Consider the following 21744-nt stretch of genomic DNA (forward strand, 5'->3'; position numbering starts at 1 on the left):
GTTTAACCCACAGTGCCACCCGAGTGCAATATCTCACAGCAAAAATGTTATCACGTGGACCGATTTGTAGGCACTATGCTCATCACCACTAGACAAATTCTTAATTGGATGTTTATTTATTCATTTAATATTTTGCTCCAGGAGATGCAGCCTATGACGGCTCATTCAACCATGTAAAATAATCATTGCACATCTTTCATTAGCCTAGTGCCGTCCAGCTGTTTTAGACTGCAATTCCCATCAGCCCCAGCCAGGAAATTGTAGTCTAAAATAGCTGGAGGGCACCAGGTTGATGAAGAGGCTGCCCTGCTTCCAGAGAGAGGCCCACTTCATAGCTGGAGCCACATGGCTCTCAATGGGTACACGTCATTGTGACAGCTTGCCTGACTCCTGTCTCTGTTTGCCCATATAGATTTCAGGCGCATGGTTGGAGTAGGGATTGTGGGAGAGTGGTGTGTATTGCATGAGCATGGGCTGCACCTGTGTAGCACTCAATAAGCTGGTGCAGAGGGATTTGAGGGTATCATTCCAGCTTCAGGATTTGTAGGCAGGGCTAAATCCTGAGAAATCAATAGCCATCCTCCACTCCTACCCCCTGCCCTATGCTACTATACAGAGACGATATTGGGCTAACTGCATGCAGAGCCACTCTCCCAAAATGACCTTATCAAAGTATGAGAACTTTAATGCCAGGCTGGTAAAACACATGGCTCGCCAATACAGAGTATATGGCCAAGCATAATTTCAGCATATCCCACCCTCCAGCTTATATGCAGCTATTATACCAACACTGGAGAATGCCCGGTGCAGTTCTTACCTGACTTCTCACTAAAGGAAACAGAGGTGAAATTATTGCAATGGTAGAAAGTGCTGAATCTGCCTCTGGCCTGACCCATACAAACTTGCAAACCATCTTTCTTGGTGGGTGAGCACCAGATTTTGCTCTTCTATCACACTGATTTGTTATGTTGCAGGAAGCGTGCTTCCCTCCCAGTTTTAAAATATGGGGAAGCATTCAAACAATCCCCAACTGAGTCCATACTGGTAAAGTTCAGCAAGAGCTGCACCACACCGTTCTGTGTAGCTCGGTTCAAACACTCTCGAACTGGGCTCTTCCTTTGCTGCCTGACACCCCACCCCGTGCCCCAGCCTCCCTCTTACCACAGGTTTAGACATTATGCGGGATGCGTGTGCTGCTGTGGTCTAAATCACTGAGCCTCTTGGGCTTGCTGATCAGAAGCTTGGCGGTTCAAATCCCCACGACTGGGTGAGCTCCTGTTGCTCTGTCCCAGCTCCTGCCGACCTAGCAGTTTGAAAGCACACCAGTGCAAGTAGATAATTAGGTATCGCTGCTGTGGGAAACAGTGTTTCCATGCTATCTGGTTTCCGTCATGGTGTCCTGTTGCACCACAAGCAGTTTAGTCATGCTGGCCACAGGATCCAGAAAGCTGTCTGTGGCAAATGCCGGCTCCCTCGGCCTGAAAAGCGAGATGAGCACTGCACCCCATAGTCGCCTTTGACTGGACTTAATCATCCAGGGGTCCTTTACCTTTTACCTTAGACATTATGACCACCATATGAAAATCACATGAAACTGCTCTACGTAGCAAGCTGTTGATGTGCAATGGCTCATTACATGAATTAGATGATTTCCCCCGTGGCCCAATGTTTGCTCATAACGAGATGCTGAAAATCACCCAGTTTGATATAGATGAATGGCTCACTTGATGGCCAGTCCCCCTGCTGAAACTACCTTGGTTTAATGGTGGCAATGATGATGTATAAAACTGGCCCTAAATGATTCAACACTGATTCCCAGTACGTGGCAAGAGCTAAAAGTGAAAGGAGCAAGATCAATCATGTTGTGACACTTGAAGCACTAAAAGGCTTGTTACAGCACATGTGGTGTGGCATGGGATGTGCAAACTGAGAGTGCTTCAGCCTGCAGAAGTGCACACGAAGGCAGGGCAAAGCCTTTGTGGACCAGAGGCCGTACATGTTGCCAGTGTGGTATAGTGGTTAAGAGCGGTAGACTCGTAATCTGGTGAACCAGGTTCGCGTCTCCGCTCCTCCACATGCAGCTGCTGGGTGACCTTGGGCCAGTCACACTTCTCTGAAGTCTCTCAGCCTCACTCACCTCACAGAGTGTTTCTCCTGTGGGGGAGGAAGGGAAAGGAGATTGTTAGCTACTTTGAGACTGCTTAGGGTAGTGATAAAGCAGGATATCAAATCCAAACTCTTCTTCTTCTTCTGACATCCCCGTGCCCACTGGAGAACAGAAACACAGAACGCAGTGCTGGCTAAGTGAGGCCCATGAATGATCCTGGGCCCCCAGCAAATGCACAGGCCTCCCTGTGAGCCGGTGGTGAAAACCCTGAAGAACCCCCTGAAAAGTGGGGGGGGGGAGAAGAACCCTGGAAAGTGACCCCATCAGATGTTGTATGCAAACTGGTGCCTGGTCAAAAATCTGCTTTTGGGGAGGCAGCCTGTTAGTTCCCTTTTACCCGAATATTTACCTGAGTGCTTGGCGATTTCCAAAATTCAAGAGCAATTTATTTCCCCCCTTCCTTAGATCCGAGATGCAAGACGGGCCTGGAGTGAAGTGGGGTTCGCTACGTGCAAGGATGGATGGATGGGTGGTGGTGGGAATGCAACGGGCTTTTGATTTTCACATCTCTTTATTTTACCTCATGAGTCATGTCATCATGTTCTCAGGCGCTGAGTAACTGCCGGGTCTATTTTTACTCTTGTTCAGCAGGCTTCCTTTCCTCAGCGGCTGCTGCGTGAAGAGGTGAAGGACAGGAGAATGGTGAGTTGGGGGAAACGGGCGGGTTATAAGAGATGGGGTTGGGTGATGGGTGGAAAGGGGGGGGGAGAGCTGAAGGTGTTTCCCACCCTCCTCAAATTAGGGAGGGAAATATGTTTATTATCCCCAAAGAACAGGGTGTGATGTGTTATATATCATAAATAGACATATATATTGTTATATTGGTGGTAGCATGAAAGAGGGTAGGGGGAGATACTCCTTTTCCAGTGCTATTTGGTACTTTGGAAAAATAAAGAAGGAAAACAGGACACCCCCCCCTATCAAAACAGGAAAGAGGTGATGGAGGGGGGAGAAGGGGGGTGTACCCATCATCAAATGCAGGAAAAGAGTTCCATAATGTCCTGAAGCCAGAGAGAGAGAGAAATGAATGGAGTGATGTGCATGTGTGTCTTCGTACAGGGGAAGGGTTTTTAATCCCCAGCTCATAAAAATACACAGGCATCAGCGCACATCAGCTCACCCCACACCCCTCCAGTGACAGCCTTAATTTCCCCTATGCTTTCACTTAGGAAGGAGACTTATGAAGCCTTCCAGTTTTGTCGAAGGGGGGTGGGGAAATACGTTACTGTTTTGCCCGTTGAATGACCGCCATCTCCTATGCATCCTCAGCTTGGAAAAGAAGGGGGAAACGCACCACTAACCCCCCCCCAAGGGCACAGAAAGAGCAGGCACCCCCACCTTGAAACACCGCCAAAGCCCGCCATCAGGGCAAGGGGACACACCCCCTGCACGCCATGGCATCACAAAACAATGCCCCCACTGTCACCTCCATAATGATCTTCATAATGACCAATTGGGTTGAAACGCATGTGGTCTTCAACACATTTTGTTATCTGTTGTCATATAATTATTTCGGTCAGGCCTTGATTCAAATAACAAGTCAATTTTTTGTTGCATTATCTTTGTAATTTGATCTATTTTGTTCTGTTTTGACCACATTTCTATTTTTGCTTTGGATTAAAGTTGTACTTTATTTTCCTATAATATTTAGAAGTGTTGGTTTTTTTAAAAAAAGAAACTTTAAAAAAAATCCTACCCGATTTAATTTTGGAGTCTGGCTTTGCAGGTTGGGGTCAACATAACCTGTTTTGATCATTCTGCCAGAGTGATAGGCAAACCTACAGGCTTTATCTGTTGTGCTGGTGGCAGTTCTGCGGGAGTCACAGGGCTGCCACCTAACCTGATCCCTCCCTCAGCTGGAATAACTCGAATATTATGTCCTTAGGTTGCAACGCTATACACACCTATCTGGAAGTCTCATTAGACTTAATAGGGCTACCCTCTGAGTAGCTATTCATAAGACTGCATGGTAAGGCAGAAGAGTCAAGTTGACCCATCATGGATCAGGTGCTCCTTAGAGAACTCTTCAGCCATCCAAGGGGTCTAGTAATCAAAGCTGCTAAAGAGTGCACCTTTTCATTACTTCCAATGCATTCCAATGATAAAGCAGGGATTCTCATCCACTTTAGTTACTGTATGCAACCAGAGGGTGGTATTTCTAGGTCAATAAATGCAGAGTTCGGAGGTGTGCCAACTCTGCTGGTGGCATGTCATGCACTCAGGTCCTGCTTTTGGGCTTTCCATAGGTATCTGGTCAGCCACTGATAACAGGAAGCTGGGCTAGATAGGTCATTGGCCAGGGCTCTTCCCATGTTCTTCTGCAGCAAATCTCCACCTAGGTGGCATCTTGCTCAGTAGCTTTATAATCCTTTGATACCTGTAAAGACTGAGCTCAAAAGTCTTTTTTTATGCTTCCAGTTCCTAGAATTCAGCATAGTCTATTCAAATGCAAAGCACCCTTTAATTCTCTAATCCACTATGTCAACACGCCCCTGCTTTATGCCTAAAATGCTGCCTTTGGGCTACAATTTCCCAAACAGGGTCACCCTGGCCTAGGCTAATGGAGCAATCATTTCCATGAAAAATGGTTTGCCGTGCATCATTTGGGTATAATTCTTGCAATTCTTCATATGTTGCAAAGGGCTGAAAGTGCAAGAGATTGGCTTGCCTATACAGCCACCTAATGAGTTTATTACAGAGGGGAAATTCAAAGCAGCAGGATCTTCCTGATTTGTAGATCAGTCTCTTAGCCACTCTGCTATAATGGCACTCTATGAGCCATAGATGTGGAACCATAGGACTTGCTCCCAAAGCCACTGGAACAACCCACCTAGATTAAGCCAAAGGCCTACCTAGTCTAAGGTTACCAGATTTTTTTCAAAGAATCCGGGGACACTTTTTTTAAAAAGAGAGAAAAAAGTTATTTTAAAAAAATATTAAGAAGTAATATCTTCTCTTCTGTGGTCTCCTCTGAGAGCCAGTGTGGTGTAGTGGTTAAGAGCGGTAGTCTCATAATCTGGGAAACCGGGTTCGCGTCTCCGCTCCTCCACATGCAGCTGCTGGGTGACCTTGGGCTCGTCACACTTCTTTGAAGTCTCTCAGCCCCACTCACCTCACAGAGTGTTTGTTGTGGGGGAGGAAGGGAAAGGAGAATGTTAGCCGCTTTGAGACTCCTTAAAGGGAGTGAAAGGCGGGATATCAAATCCAAACTCCTCCTCCTCCTCTTCTTCTTCTTCTTCTTCTTCTTCTTCTTCTTCTTCTTCTGTTGTGTGGCTTTCCTCTGGGCCCGGCCTGCTCTCTTGGAGCGCTAGCTGCCATGGAGTAGGCTCAGGTCGGGCCTGGGCTCAGCCTCGTGTCCTTGCCCTCCCAGTGCTTTCCTACCTCTCTTCCTCAGCGGCGGCAGCCGCGTGGCAAGGTCAGGGCTCCCCTCTTTTTTCTCCTTCCTCTTTCTCTCTGTTCCTTCTCCTTCTCCTCTCCTCCTTCTCCCTGCGTTGGCTCCGGGGTTTTCCTGGCCCTGGAGAGCTGCTGGGCAGTCGGCTGGGTGGCCGGGCGCTCTTGCTCCCGGCTCGATTTAGGTCACGGGGGTGTGTGTCAGCGGTTCCCCCAGTTGACACTCCGGGCGTCCCCGGTTCCCCCTCGGCAGTGGAGGCGGCAGTCTCAGCAGCCCATAGCCAGCCTGGTAGTGCAGTTGGCTCTGGCTGGCTTAAGGAGCTGCTCATTGCCATGGCACCCGCCATTTTGCCTCGCCAGAAGTCCCCATATGATGTGTCTTGTGCCGTTGAACCAACCACGCAACATTCATTCCCTACTAATAAATCCACAACACTTAAAATATAAATCCGGGGACATTAAATGAAATCTGGGGACATTCAAGGGACGGAATTTGTCTGGGGACAGATTTGTGAATCCAGGGACTGTCCCCGGAAAACGGGTACATCGGGTAACCATAACCTAGTCTAGCATCCTGTTTCACACAGTGTTCAAACCGCTGACCTCCAGTCCCTCCCTTGATGCCTTATGAGACATCAAGTAGCTCAAACAAAGCATGCAAGCCAAGTTCTATGGATTTCTTAAATTTTACTTTCTGGCAGAGGAGCTGTGGTTCTCTCCTAATTGAAAGGCAGAGGAAGCCACTGCAGCTTATGGTGCCATTAGCTTCAAAAAGAGGATTAGGCTTTAAAATGGATGGCTTTAAAAGAGAAGACAAATTCAAGGAGGATAAGGATATCAACAAGCCACACAATGGCTATGTTCTACCTCCACCTTCAGAGCCAGTATGTTTCTGAATCCCAGCTGCTGGGAATCCCAGCTAGGCAGTGTGCTGTTGTGCTCATGTCCTGCTTGCAGGTTTCCCATGGGCATCTGGTTGGTCACTGTGAGAAGAGGATGCAGTAGGACTGCATTCATAAGAACTGGCTTTATAGCAAGGTACTCAAACAGCCATTCATGCTCAAGCAAGTCCCTCTTTCTCCGCCTCATCTCTCAATCTGCAATACAGGGATGTAGCCCTCCGTATGTTGTTGGACCCCAGCTCCCAGTAGCCCCAGTCAACAGGGCCAATGGCCTGGGGAGATGGGGTCGTAGTCCAACCGCATCTAGAGAGCCCCAGGTTCCCCACCCCCATTGTAAGGATTACTGAGGCACTGAATGTAAAGCAGCAGCATTAAAAACACACACACTAAGTACAGTAAATGCTCTGCTCTGGTAGGAAACACGCTCTGCACACAAGTTCAAGCAGCTTGAAGTACCGGTATTCACTTTTAGTTTGGGGAAAAATAGATCAAAACAAGCATGCAAGAACATTTTAAGGTGTCAATGAAAACCAACCTTAGTTGGAGAATGATGATGGGGGAGAACCAGGCGAGTGTCCAGTAGTTTGGCGCCATTTCTCCTGGTTCAGTGAGGAGAATGTATGTAAGTAGGGAGGTCTGGGAACCTCCTTGCATAGTGTCTATCCATGTCATTTGCACACTTCACTTAAGAACAACTCAAGCTGATGTTTTGGTCTCAATAACCCTGCAAAATAGGAGATGGTGAAAGGCACTGACCTGTCTAAGGACACCCAATGAGATGGCAGCTGAGCAAGGATTTGAACTTGGTCTTCCCATCCAAAGCCCAGCTCTGTGGCACTCTACAAGGTACCCTCCAAGAGAGCCACTACTAGACATTATCTGGCTGCCTCCCTCCCTCCACCTTGTCCAAATCTGGCCTGGAAACCTTCTAAAGATTTCTCAGGGAAAGACAATCCGTTCCCTTCCCATGTTAAATAAATACGGTAGTTACTGAAATCCTTAAAAGCCTTTGAATATTATTTACTTCTGGCCTCATCCAGTGCTATAGGTGGATAGTCTTGTTTCCAAACATCCTTTTCCTCATTGTCTGAAAAATCAGCTTCTCTACAACCATGCTTCTAAAAATTCCTCTCAGCATCATCCACGTGTAAATAAATAACCTTCTTCCCATCTCAGCTCCCACGTAATTAAACCGGATTTGGAGAAGACAGTGTGCCAAGGGCTCAAAAATGTAACCTGAGATTTCCTATATTCTTGTGTCACAAGTGCCACTTTTAAATTTGTCCTGGACTCTACACATGCTCCATGTGATACATACATAAAAGGAACTTCAGAGGACGTCCCACCACAGAACATACTTTTTCCTTAGGGATAAGACTGGTGCGGAGCCTGAGGGCCTCCATGTGTTGTTGGACTTCAGCCCCCAACAGCTCTAGTTAGCATGATCATTGGCCAGGGATGATGGGAGTTGTAGTTCAACCAAGTATGGAGGGTTACAAGTTCCCTAACCCCAGGATAAGGAGATGGCCAATTGTGAACTAATGATAGTTGAAAAAACATGCCTAGATGATCCAAGGGTGTATGGGTGTTAGGGGAGGGTTAGTACATCTGGTGGGGGACATACATCATTACCATATTTTTTGCACCATAACACTCACTTTTTTCCTCCTAGAAAGTAAGGGGAAATGTCTGTGCGTGTTATGGAGCGAATGCCTGCGGGTGGCGGGGGGATCTGCTGCAGTCGTGAGCAGAGGATCCATGGTTCCCCTCCTCCGTGGTTACAAAGCATGGATCCACATGGATCCTCAGGATTTTTGCATTGGGCTACTCCAAACTCACTGTCAGATCACATGTCTGTGGCCACAGCATGAACCACAAAAATCATATATCCACTATTTCGTTTAGAATATTTTTTTTCTTGTTTTCCTCCTCTAAAAACTACGTGCGTGTTATGGTCTGGTGCGTGTTATAGAGCGAAAAATACGGTATTCTTTTGTGGTAGTTTGTCCACCTTTGGTCCCCAGCATGCACTCAGTTCTCACCTGTGGCTCTTAGAAACGGCTTCGTCTGGCCAGCTAAATGAGGTGATGGTAGTGGATGGGTCTCAACCCCTCGGTGAGTTAGGGACTTCCCCCATGTGCAAAAACAGGATTGGGGGATTGAGTGAATAAGACTAATAGTGAGTCCAACAGAAAAAAAGGAGGTTTCTGCACAAGCTGTAGAGGGAAGTGAGGGGCAGATGGGGCAGTCTCCTTCTAGAAGAAGGAAGACTCTGGTCCTTAACCTCAGCTGCCTTGCAGGATGTCTTTGGGAGAAGAAGAGGCTAAGGAGTAAACCTTACACAAATCCAGAGTGGAGTCCCTAAGACTGTTGGATGGCGCCTTGTACGCCTCCTTCCAGCAACTGCTACAAGCCAAGCTGGTGCCAAATGTATTGCTCTGCTTTCTTTTGGACCACATCAGTGAGGCCGAAAGGGGGTCTTGTCGTCTGAGCAGCCCAGGACCTCTATACCACACACTGCCTAGGCTTGCGACCCAGAGAGGTCACTTCAGTGCTGCTAACACAGTGGTTTGGTTTCACTCCCAGAAGCGCACTCCATTGTCTCTCAAGACAGACGGAAGCCAACAGTTGATGATCCAACAGCACAAAGCTATGCATACCTAGTAAGTCCCACTAAATTCAACAGGGTTTACTCAGTGGCAAGTGCACATGGAGCTGCAGCCTAAAGGAACAGTAAAGGTATAGGTAAATGACCCCTAGATGGTTAGGTCCAGTCAAAGGGGCCCTAGTCTAAAATGGTAGGGTTATTAGCACCTGTTACAGTACAAGTAATGTAGCCACTATGATAATTGATTTGGCCCAGAAATTTACCAAATGAACAAAATATACCAATTGTACATACATGTGAAAGGCATATTGCCTTGACTTTCAGCTACATGCGTCATTAGCACATATTAATAAGGGTTAGGCTCTTTAGGCAGTGCTCCCACTGATTTCAATGGAACGTCCAAGCAATCACACAGTGGATTATTAAAATATACACAATATCAGTGCTATTTTTCTGGGGGTACGCAGGGGTACTCATACCCCTAAACAATTGGTGAATCTTTGTACTTTTGTCCATTTACTGTATTTATTTTTCCCATTTTGAACTATAAAATGGTGATTTTCTTGAGTCAAAATGAGAGTACCCCTAAACATTTTTGGGGGGGGGGGGGAAAGCACTGCACAATATACTACTTTTCCTTCAGAATGCTCAAAGCAGTATAATAATAATAATAAATAAATAATCTATAATAAAAACATCAAAGTCCACAGGTTTATTTTTCAAAGTCCATATAAAAAGAATTGGCATGTACACTCATTTTTACATTCCTCAAAACTGTAATTTAATTTTATCATCCCTTATCTGTAAAATATATAATGAACACTGCTTACAGAAAACCAGCCAGTAAACATGTAATAAAACAGTACAATACAAACAGCATTACTAAAATCTCCAAAAAGAAAACAACACCTACCATAGTTGCTCCCACAGGCATTCAAATTTAATGTTTCTTCTCATCTCTAATCTGTAAAGTATGTTTCAGATCCAGAGACCCTGTTATACTAGTGTTAAAAGATACATAAAAGCTTCTTCAAACTATCAGTATTTTGCTGGAGGGATTCAAGCATGTATTCAAAATTTAAGTTTCCACATTTAAAGTGGATTAAGGTGCTCCATTTCCCTAGTGAAACAAAACCACTTTTCTTTAAAAAAAACACAGGCTTTTTGAGTTTTGGAAAATAATGGGGAAATGAATTGAAAAGTGTGGGGTGAATGAATACAGTGGTACCCTGGTTCCCGAAGGGCTTAGTTGTCGAATAAATCGGCTCCCGAATGCCGCAAACCCAGAAGCAAGTGTTCCGGTTTGCGAACGTTTTTCAGAAGCCGAATGTCCAACACGGCTTCAGATTGAGTGCAGGAAGCTCCTGCGGCCAATCGGAAGTCGTGCCTTGGTTTTTGAATGGTTTCGGGAGTCGAACAGACTCCCAGAACGGATTAAATTTGAGAACCAAGGTACCACTGCAATGGTAAGTGACAAGCAGATCAGGATACCTACCGGTATGTCAGAGGCAATATCTGATGGGTAGAGTAGTGTTGCACTCATGCCCAGCTTGCAGACTGCCCACAGGCATTTGGTTGGCCACTGTGAGAACAGGATGCTGGACTAGAGGGGCCAGTGGCCTGACCCAGCAGGCTCTTCTTGTGTTCTTACAGAAGAATGCTCATTGTCGTAAACCTGGTTTACAAACAAATCAGAACAAATGCTCAGTGAAGACTGGATATAATATAACTGGCTATAATGCAAAATTTGGTGAGAGATATACATGTTTTGTAAATCATTGCCACATGAATTTGGGATATAACCGGCTTCAGAGACATTTATTTTGGCAATTAATTATTTATGTAAATTCTATGGATTATGATTTATTTGGAAAATAAAATATAATGATGATCTTAAAAAAACATAGACCAGACATAACCTAACTTGCACATAAGCCTTCTGCAAGCATATTGGGATGAATGCTGAACAAACAGGCCGTCTAGAGGGGCCTGGAGGGCTGCAGTCTGTGTAATTTGGCCTTCAGAACTTGTTAGGAAAGTATGCTAAGGACTGCAGCTAATGATTCCCTAGCAATCCTCCTCTCCCAAGTTGGGTTAACTTGTCAGAAGGTGACAATGAGCAGGACAGAATGATAGAATCAAGAGCTGGATGGTTTTATCCCACAAGAGGACTTGGTGGATTAGGTACCTCTTCAAGAACCCAGCTGGGGGATCTTAATGACAGCAGGGTTAATAATAATAATAATAATAATAATAATAATAATAATAATTTATTATTTATACCCCGCCCATCTGGCTGAGTTTCCCCAGCCACTCTGGGCGGCTCCCAATCAGTGTTAAAAACAGTACAGCATTACATATTAAAAACTTCCCTGAACAGGGCTGCCTTAAGATGTCTTCTGAATGTCAGGTAATTATTTATCTCTTTGACATCTGATGGGAGGGCGTTCCACAGGGCGGGCGCCACTACCGAGAAGGCCCTCTGTCTGGTTCCCTGTAACCTCACTTCTCGCAATGAGGGAACCGCCAGAAGGCCCTCGGCGCTGGATCTCAGTGTCCGGGCTGAACGATGGGGGTGGAGACGCTCCTTCAGGTATACAGGACCGAGGCCGTTTAGGGCTTTAAAGGTCAACACCAACACTTTGAATCGTGCTCGGAAACGTACTGGGAGCCAATGCAGATCTCTCAGAACCGGTGTTATGTGGTCCCGGCGGCCACTCCCAGTCACCAGTCTAGCTGCCGCATTCTGGATTAATTGCAGTTTCCGGGTCACCTTCAAAGGTAGCCCCACGTAGAGCGCGTTGCAGTAGTCCAAGCGTGAGATAACTAGAGCATGCACCACTCTGGCGAGACAGTTTGCGGGCAGGTAGGGTCTTAGCCTGCGTACCAGGTGGAGCTGGTAGACAGCTGCCCTGGACACAGAGTTAACCTGCGCCTCCATGGACAGCTGTGAGTCCAAAATGACTCCCAGGCTGCGCACCTGGTCCTTCAGGGGCACAGTTACCCCATTCAAGACCAGGGAATCCCCCACACCAACCCGCTCCCTGTCCCCCAAAAACAGTACTTCTGTCTTGTCAGGATTCAACCTCAATCTGTTAGCCGCCATCCATCCTCCAACCGCCTCCAGGCACTCACACAGGACCTTCACTGCCTTCACTGGTTCTGATTTAAAGGAGAGGTAGAGCTGGGTGTCATCTGCATACTGATGAACACCCAGTCCAAACCCCCTGATGATCTCTCCCAGCGGCTTCATATAGATATTAAAAAGCATGGGGGAGAGGACAGAACCCTGAGGCACCCCACAAGTGAGAGCCCAGGGGTCTGAACACTCATCCCCCCCCACCACTTTCTGGACACGGCCCAGGAGGAAGGAGCGGAACCACTGTATGACAGTGCCCCCAGCTCCCAGCCCCTCTAGACGGTCCAGAAGGATGTTATGGTCGATGGTGTCAAAGGCCGCTGAGAGATCCAGCAGAACTAGGAAACAGCTCTCACCTTTGTCCCTAGCCCGCCGGAGATCATCAACCAGCGCGACCAAGGCAGTTTCAGTCCCATGGTGAGGCCTGAATCCTGATTGGAAGGGATCCAAATGGTCCGTTTCCTCCAGGCGTGCTTGGAGTTGTTCAGCAATCACCCGCTCAATCACCTTGCCCAAGAATGGCAGATTTGAGACTGGGCGATAGTTGGCCAAATTGGCCGGGTCTAAAGATGTTTTTTTAAGAAGCGGTTTAATGACCGCCTCTTTCAGCGGGTCTGGGAAGGCTCCCTCACAGAGGGAAGCATTCACCACCCCGCAGAGCCCATCGCCCAGCCCTTCCCGGCTTGCTTTTATCAGCCAGGATGGGCAAGGATCAAGGAGACAGGTGGTCGGTTTCACTTGTCCAAGCAGCCTGTCCACATCCTCGGAGGTAACAGATTGGAGCAGGGTTAAGACTTATCAAGGCCTTGGAGAGCCACAGCTAGTCAGAATAGGCAGCAATGGGCTGGACAAACCAATGGTCTGACTCCATGAAAGTTGGCTTCATGTGTTCAAGGAAAAAGCACTCATCAACCCTTATCCCCTCTAGCCTTTCCCATCATCTAAGATCACAAGAAGAGCCTGCTGATCAGGCCAATGGCCCATCTAGTCCAGTGGGGAACCAGCAAGCAAGATTTAGGCACAAGAGCCCTCTTCCTGCCTGTGGTTTCCCACAACTGGTATTCAGTAGCATTGCTGCCTCCAACTGTGGAGGCAGAACATAGCCTTGAAGGCTAGTAGCCATAAATAGCCCTCTCCTCCATGAATTTGGCCAACCCTCTTTTAAGTCCATCTAGGGTAGTGGCCATCACTGTCTCTTGTCACTTCTGCATTTTCTTGTGACATAGTTCTCCAGCACGACTAGGAACACAGGAAGCGACCTTGCACTGAGTCACATTGGACCATTGAGCCGAGCATTTGTCTACATCGGCTGGCAGTAGTTCTCCAGGGTTTCAGGCAGGAGTCTCTCTAGGTCTCCCTGGGTATTGAACCTGGGACCTTCTTCATGCAACAGCAAGTGCTGCACTGCTGAGCCATGGCTCTGTTAGATAATCCATATAAAAGAGGGCCTGGGGATGCATGTATCCAGTTCAGCTACGCATGGTAATGTAAATCTTTGAATCCTGAGGCTGTACTGGATTACGTGGAATCACAATGGAGCCTTTAAGGAAATGAATGGCTAAGCCAGTCTGCCAGACAATGGCAGAGCCTCAGGGGATGCCTTGATGGGTCTTGGGGCACCACACAGATAGCAGACTCAATGTTCTGACTGTAATGAAATTCTGGTCTTGGTGGTTGAGTGCCTGTCACAGCTGATACAGAGGCAGGCTGTCAGCTTTAGCATGAGATGTCTGTGCTCTGCTTAATTTTTGCACTGTAAAGTATTTCTAAATCCCAGAGGTATAAAGCTGAAATTAGAGCATGCTCTATAATCCAACATGTGTCTGACTATATCTCTGTGACAGAAAAAGAGAATGAGGTAGCTGTGTCATTCTCTAACATGTGTGAGCTGTCTGGATAGGGTACGTGTGGGCTTTTCTGGCTAAGAGGATGTTGGTACATCTATATAGCTTTATGGTGCTTTTATTTAAAACAGAACTGAGGAGGCACTCTTGGACTAACCCCCCCCCACCAACCCTCCCTGCAACCACCACATAACCCATTTCCTCCCAGCAAAAAATACTTCCTTGTTGAATCCTTGATTACATCAACCCCAACAGGGGTGAAGAAATGATAACAGTGAAATGACTCAAGGGACAAAGGGAAGTGTGGGAGCAACCCCTACGCTTACAGTGAGGTTTCCTCAAAGCAAGGGCAGCTGTAATCATGACCCCTTGTCTCCTACACCTGTGTCAAGATAGCATCTTACCCAACTTTTTCTGCAAAAAAGCACTCAAACACTAAGGCTGTGCACACACTCCTGATTACTCTGCACCCAGTGCGCTCCAGTTGCTGGTTTCTGAAGCCATGTGCACAGACTTGAGCCCCAATCCACATCAATCCTGTAGTGTCTTGAGAAATACTGCTTTCTGATGCACGCCCCCCCCCCCCCAGCTTTGATTCAGTTTGAAAACATAAGCCATTTGTAGACATCCACACACACCCTCTACTCACTGGTGTGCACAGACAGCGACTTGGAAACTCACCCAATCGTACTGTTCCATATGATGATGTGGAAATGTGATTTGAAGCATGGAGGGCAGGGGTAATGACTTCACTGTGTTCTAAGTCAGTAATGTGTACACAACTCAACACCAGGGCAAAGGATCGCCCCAAAGAGCCGCAAGCTGGCTTTACATCAGGAATGGAGAACTTGTGGCCAGGAGTGAGGGGTGTTGTGGTCAAACATCTGGAGCACCACAGGTTCCCCATCACTCAGTCTCATGGGCCATTTGTGCAAAGCCTAGAAAACCTCTGCAAGGCAAGGTATGTCAAGAGGTGGTCCTCAGAAGGGGGGAATGGCAGGGCAAGGAATGATTCTGCTTTAAAAGAGAAATGAAGTGGCTGGCAGCAACCACCACAGATGCATGCGGCTTCCAACTGATCCCCTGCAGCACTGACACTGTGCCCCTCCCCAGCTGCAGGATGCTTTGTGTGTTTGTGTCTATGCATGCACAACATAGTGCAAATTCCACATATGGGACATGCACTAGACCACTCCTGAAATGGCAATAACCTGCAGGAAACCCCTGGCTCAGTCAGAAGCTATGTGATTGCATTTGCTCAAGTGTGCTGAGTTGGGGGTGGCTGAACATGCAGAAAGTGTTCAGACTAGTGCATCTGACTGTTGGTGATCTACATCTGATTTCGCCACTGTATATTCCTCTCCTGTCTCTCCAATGTCCTTACTCTCCTTGACCTTAATCAGCCTTTGACTTTCCCACTCTGAATTCCTACCTTGACCATCTAATATACAGTAGTCATTATACTGTAATCATCGAAGTTATGTGTAGATGAGGTCTGCTCTGAAAACAGCTGTTTTCAAACAGGTGTCAGAAAATAGCCATCACCACTCTAGGTCTCGCAAGCGCACGTCTGGGTGAAAAAATCTAGACGAGCACTTTAGGCAACCTGTTGGGGGCTGCATTTCCTTGTGGGGTCATCTCTTGGTGGAAAGAACCAGACCTGCCCCATAATCTCGTTCTTGTGTGCTCACAAATACCATCACTTCAGCCTTTCCTGTGGGCAAGGATTCTAAACAGTAGGGCTAGGAAAGACCTTTGCTTGAGAAGCAACTGCCAAAAAGAGCACAGAATGCTCAGCTAGATGGACCAATGGTCTGACTCAGTAAAAAGGCAACTTCATTTGCCTGAGACGCAGGATTAGCAGAGCAGGGTCTTGAAGCTTTGCCAAATGGGGTATAGATTTAAAGAGATGTGACTGGTACGACTTTTCTATACATGGATGCACAACTGGAGTAGAGAAAATATAACGATAAACATGCCCTGGTTTAAGTGGGGGAAATGGTGTTATTATTTCAAAAGAAAATGATGACTCTGTCTTGCTCTCACCTATTAACTAATTGCCCCTACTTCCCTCAGCAAATATCTGCTGGCTCAACTTTCCAAAGCTTGGATGTTTATTACATTGTGGAAATTACTATGCAACAAACTGCCTTCCAGCACTGAAAGTAATGCCAAGTGCCAACCTTTGCAGAGATCTTGTTGTAACAACTTTTAAAGATTTCTTTGGCTCTCTTCTCCATTAGTATGCAGATCAAAGATATTAAAAATTCTCTCTTCCTTCAGAACCACTGAGGTGGCAGGGCTGAAAGAACACAAATTAATCTTGTCTTTTTTTAAAAAAAGTAGGAGCTTCAAGAGAGAATACTAGGTGCCAAGAGCATTTAACACAACCATGTTCTGATGAGAGCTACCCACCCTCTCTTAATCACAATTTTCCCAGGTCAGATTCACCTCTTTGAAAACAACAGTGTTCTACATTTGCTGTGTTTGTTATTGAAGATCTTTTAAAAATCTGGAGTGCTGAATTTCCACACCCCTCTCTCTTTGATTCACAGCCAAGAGAGGAGTTCCTGCAAGACCCGTCTCCACCCCTTTCTTGCTCTTCTCTTATAAAAGAAGGAACAACTGAACTGCTAGCACCTTATTTTCTCACAGACTAAAATCCAGATTCATGCTAGCTCTCTCCCTGGTGCTGTCTCTCCTCCCACCAGAGCTTACCTTTTTCTTTCTTGCTGCAACAAGAATACAAGAGATCAGCAGCAGCAATTCCAGTCTGGAGACTTAGCAAGACTTAACACACACAGAGGCTGCTTCTCCAGAGCTATTTCTTCACCTGTCTGCAAACATAACAACTCAAGCCTCAAACTCTCACCAGACCAAAGCTACCAATGCTCTTTGGAAAGAAGCCTCCAGCAGAAATTTAACAGCGAAGAAGAGATTCAAATCGAACGGAGCGGGAACTGTTTCAAGAAGTCAAACAAGAAAGAATGAGGGAAGTTTTTAACCTTTCGAAGCTTAAAAGATTCTGAAGGAATACTGCAAATAATTTTGCTTTTGTCAGCAGACACTTTTGTCCTTAAAAGAAGACCCTGATTTCATGCGGACTGCTAAATCAAGGGAAATGTTGAGAGACTTCTTGTAGAAAAGTTATGGGGTATGCAAGAGACCAACTCTGGAAGCGCAAGTTTTGATGGGGACATTTCCCCCCATTTTATTCCTTCTACGTTCATACCTATGCTTTCTCTCCCCTAAGGAGGAGGCAGAAAGGTAACCAGTAATTATTTTTTTCCTCAGAGCCTTTCAGAGATATCTTACCTAAGTAAGAGTGCATGTTATTTTTTTGGAGAACAAACGTTTGCACAGGAGAAATGAGAAAGCACAGGACCCCCTGTGTATGATACCACAGACTGTATCCCTTTCTCACCTCTGTGCCTGAACTCTAGGAACCTTATTTCTTTTCTTTTCTTAAAAAAATAACCCACCTCTCCTTCAATGTGTCTGGAACTTCTGGGAATTGGAGTCGGCATGAATTTCGGAGTGCTCTTCGTGTGTTTCTGCTACCTGCCACTCGTCAGCAGCGAGGTGAGTAATTTATTGTATTTCCTTAAGAAATGAGAAAGGAACACCTACCTGGTGAACTTCAGACTTGTGATAAGTGTGTGAAAGCAAATGAGGGAGAACACTCTGCATAGGTGATTATCAGCAATGTATGTGTACAAAAGTGTTTAACGCATGGAGGGGTTCCCCCCCCCCAAGATCAAGGAAACTAACTTCCTTTTACTTGAAAGAAAGCCTCATTGGAAGAAATCCTATTTGCTAAGAAATACTTTGTTGAAAGCAATGTTTAGGATTACAGCATTGCAGCACAATCCTATGCCTGTTTACCTGAAAGTTCCCACAAATTCAGTTTGATATATGCCTCAGCAGATGTGAATTAAATTGCAGCCTTAATCTAATCAGTAGACAAACAGAAAGTGTATTATTGAAGGAGGCTTGTGGGTTTCATTCCATGCAAACTTTTAATTACTTGAGCAACCTGCTTGAAAAGCTAACTTGCTCTTCACTGCCTTCCCTCTGGTGTTTAGGTTTTGTAGAGCCCTGATTATGCAGACCAAATCTTCAGATTATCCCGTTCATTCTATGTCCCAACACTGATATTACCATGTAAGATAACACACATCTATAAATACTTATTGTTCCAATGTTTTGATAGTCCCTCCAATAGTTTTAGGGAGTAAGAGTTCTTATTTGCAGTGCACTGTACCAGCCCCTCTGCCTTGGTGGCTCATGAATTGGCATCTTAGGGATTTTTACAGGCTCCTCAAAGGTAAAGCAGCTCTTCCACAAAGAAACCATATCAGATTGCCCCAGAGGATCAGTGAGATAGGCCTTTGATGAAATCAGGCATTTCTACCTGGGAATTCTGCCCAGGTACCTGCTGCTGCAATGAGGGTGGGAAAGTCTCTGGTAGTTTATAGGAGTCTGCAGAATATTATCATACTGCCTGGGGGAGTCAGACTGAATTGGAAAGTGCAGAGAATTTCTCTCTCTCCCAGGATAAGAGGTCAGACCAAAGGGAGTTGGATATTGCAGTCTTGGCTGGCAGCTGAATTCCAACTGGGGTTTACTAGCGGAGGGCACGGTTTTCCAGCTGTTCCAAGTTGGAAACTGCCGCAGGAGGGATCCTGTATCAGTTCCAAAGAAATGCCCAAGAGGAAAGAGAGGGAATGCAGAGACTTGAGCTAGGGAGCGGTTCTTAAAGGGCCAGTGCTGCTTTATTTCATTTTCACTTTGAAGAGACGCCTACCAAATCTACATTCCATGCATTGGACACTGCAGAACAAACACCAGATTTACACCAGGTGAGACCCCAAGTCCTTTGTTTTGAGGGCCACCACCTGGAGCTGGTGTATGGCTCATTTAGCACTGGTTAGTTACCTCTCACAACCCTGACAACTCAAGAGAGAAAAGGGGTTCGATTTTCTCAACAGTTTCACGGATAAATGGCAAAGTGAGGTTTCCGGTTGTGAATACAAAAGAACCCGGCGCGGTAAAATATTCCAGGTTAATTAATGTAGGGCACAAGGCTCTTGTGATCTCAAGCATGCGCTCGTTAGTCAACCTACCGAGGTAACTTAAGGTCCTTGTTTTAGCGAGCATGTGCAGAGTAATATATCCAGAGGGGTCTGGAAACACGCAGCAGGTTGTTAGGGGAATGCATCGCTTGCCGGGAGGCAGGACTGCTTCGATCTGGAGCCAGAGAAGGAAACAGCAGGAACTCGGAGCAGGGGGCGTCCTAATCCTGCAGTCATGTTATTTGCAGAGGAAGCCGGAGCATGGCACAGGCAAGCATCAGCAAACTCGACGCGGTTCCACGCCGCCCTTTCCAAATAGGAAGCAGGAAAGCGGGGGTCAGAAGGGTTAGGGGGGTCATACCAGGGCTTAATTTGTGCCAAGGCTCACCAGCTGAGGAAAGCAGCGCCTGAAAGCTTAAAAAAAAACCACACACACACCAGAAAACAAAAGCAGCTCTAAGCATGGGCAGAGTTGCCTTCCCCCCTAAGCCACCACGGCGCGCCTCTTCGTTTCAGGGCTGCAGCCTCGACTTCCCACCCCAGATGGGCTTGGCTTATCAGCGCCGCTCATTTTATATTTTAAGTAAATAACATTAAGTGCCTGCTCCTCTGGAGGTGGGGGGGGGGAGGAGTGTGGCGTTTGGGAGCCAAGGCTTGGGAAGCAGCCAAGCCTCAGGTTGCTGTGCCCACAAACCTGCGCGAAGAATTCTCCTTTTGTTCTCTCTGGGAGAGCGCGCGAGGGAGGGAGGGAAGGAGGAGGAGGAGGAGGCGCGTCACGCGCTCCCCCCGCCCCCCCCAGTCGTCCGGGCCTGCCAATCCCGCCCCGAGGGGCTCGCGAGAAGCGGGGATCAGGAGCGCGCGCGCGCGCCCGCCCCCCCCTCCCCGGGCGCAGCGCCCGCCGGCAGCTCACCTTTGTCTGAGGAGGGCGGCGCGCGCCCTGCTCCTGCTACGCCAGGCTCCTTCTCGCTTTCCCGACCCAAAGCAACACGCCGGCGGGAGGGGAAGGGCTTTCCCTGCACGGGGAGGTCTTCGCAAGGCAACGGTAGCAAGGGCTTCCCTTGTGTCCTGCACGCTCCTTGCTCTCCCGCTGTCCTCGGGACCGGCTCGAAGGCGTTTTGTTGCCTGAGGCCAAGGGGGCCGGTGCTATCCTGAGTCCAGCTAGGCCTTTTGCACAGACCTCACAGGAGCGCAGTACTGACCTTTGGAGGTGCACAGTTTTATACATTTTGGTTTGCATCTTGTGTTTCGAATAATATCTGACTTTTCTATTTCGACATCTCCTTGTGACATTGCAGTTAGCATTTTCGGGGGGGGGGGTTACGGGTGGAAGTGGTTAGGCTTGCCCAGGGTGCAAAATTGGCACCGGCAATTGCCTGAGGTGGCACAGCAAATAGTGACACAAATAGGCACCCGTATTATACTCAAGAAGGGGAAATGCCCCAACAGCATTTCTTTGGAGAAAGCAAGCAAGCAATAATAACTACAAATTTGCTGCCTTTTCATGACACGGAAAAGGTAGAGTCCTCTGTGGAATGGTAGGGGGAGCCTGCCTCTCGCTCTCCTGCTGCTTGTGGGTGTTTTCATTTTTGCTTTGCAGGCCGATCTGGGTGGTTTTTAGTTATTTCCCTACCCCACCAAAGAAGCTCCAGCACTCCAACAGTGTCATGGAAGAAATTAAACTGGTGAAGCTTTTCTCAGCTTGAAAGTGCGGGGGTAGGAAAAGGTTCTACCTGGCAAGATAGTTTTGCCTGTGGTGCATCTGCAAAAATAAATGGAGGCCAGTACTGGAGAGAGTTGGGTTTGGATTTGAGAAGGTCTAAGTTAAGTTCCCGTTGAGCCATGATGTTCTTTTAAGTGACCTTGGGCTAGTCAGTATTTATCCTCGTCCCAAAGTAGCAGCAAGGGTGAACTCTATGTATCCTGGCTTGAACTCCAGTGAGGAAGGATGGTATATTAATAAGTCAATCTTCACACACCTACACAGTGCTTCAGCATTATTGCACTGGTATAGTTATACCTGTAACTCCAGGGAAGTATCCTTTGCAATAAGAGTGGCTTCAAGTTTACAGCCCCAACCTACAGCATCTCTTTGTACACCCATCATAAACATTTGTTTAGTGCAGTATATTTTATTTTGTTGTAATTACATTTTTTTTAATGTTATAATATAAAGGTAAAGGTAAGGTAAAGGTACCCCTGCCCGCACGGGCCAGTCTTGACAGACTCTAGGGTTGTGCGCCCATCTCACTCTAGAGGCCGGGAGCCAGCGCTGTCCGCAGACACTTCCGGGTCACGTGGCCAGCGTGACGAAGCTGCTCTGGCGAACCGGCACCAGAGCAGCACACGGAAACGCCGTTTACCTTTCCGCTATAAAGCAGTACCTATTTATCTACTTGCACTTAAGGGTGCTTTCGAACTGCTAGGTGGGCAGGAGCTGGGACCGAACGACGGGAGCTCACCCCGCCGCGGGGATTCGAACCGCCGACCATGCGATCGGCAAGTCCTAGGCACTGAGTTTTTACCCACAGTGCCACCCGCGTCCCTTATAATGTTATAATATACTACACTAAAATTGCAATTCTGACCACACTTAGAAAGAAAGGAATGAGTTCCATTGGG

The 21744-nt window shown here is 47.0% G+C and overlaps 1 protein-coding gene and 1 long non-coding RNA gene across 6 annotated transcripts in view; one reads left to right on the plus strand and one right to left on the minus strand.

The window, feature by feature from the left end:
- Positions 1-2161: 2161 nt before the first annotated feature.
- On the minus strand, positions 2162-20340 carry LOC128421891 (uncharacterized). 2 transcript variants are annotated; one of them, XR_008332391.1, is made up of 4 exons: positions 20036-20340; positions 19177-19432; positions 2688-2779; positions 2162-2268 (listed from the first exon to the last, which is right to left on the minus strand). It is a non-coding gene; the product is annotated as an uncharacterized LOC128421891 (long non-coding RNA). The 2 variants fall into 2 exon arrangements; XR_008332390.1 differs by lacking the exon at positions 19177-19432 and having other exon boundaries at positions 20036-20339.
- The window catches only part of PDGFB (platelet derived growth factor subunit B), a 45320-nt gene continuing 26277 nt past the window's right edge, over positions 2702-21744 (plus strand). For 3 of the 4 annotated variants that reach the window (XM_053405182.1, XM_053405183.1, XM_053405184.1), the window contains exons 1-2: positions 2702-2809; positions 16606-17632. In XM_053405182.1, the coding sequence (XP_053261157.1) occupies positions 17543-17632 (90 nt within the window). In that variant the 5' untranslated portion in view covers positions 2702-2809; positions 16606-17542. The remainder of the gene's footprint in view (positions 2810-16605; positions 17633-21744) is intronic. The other variant, XM_053405185.1, reaches the window with a different exon arrangement.

This window comes from Podarcis raffonei, chromosome 10 (assembly GCF_027172205.1).
Source record: "Podarcis raffonei isolate rPodRaf1 chromosome 10, rPodRaf1.pri, whole genome shotgun sequence".
In the NCBI taxonomy this organism is placed as follows: domain Eukaryota; kingdom Metazoa; phylum Chordata; class Lepidosauria; order Squamata; family Lacertidae; genus Podarcis; species Podarcis raffonei.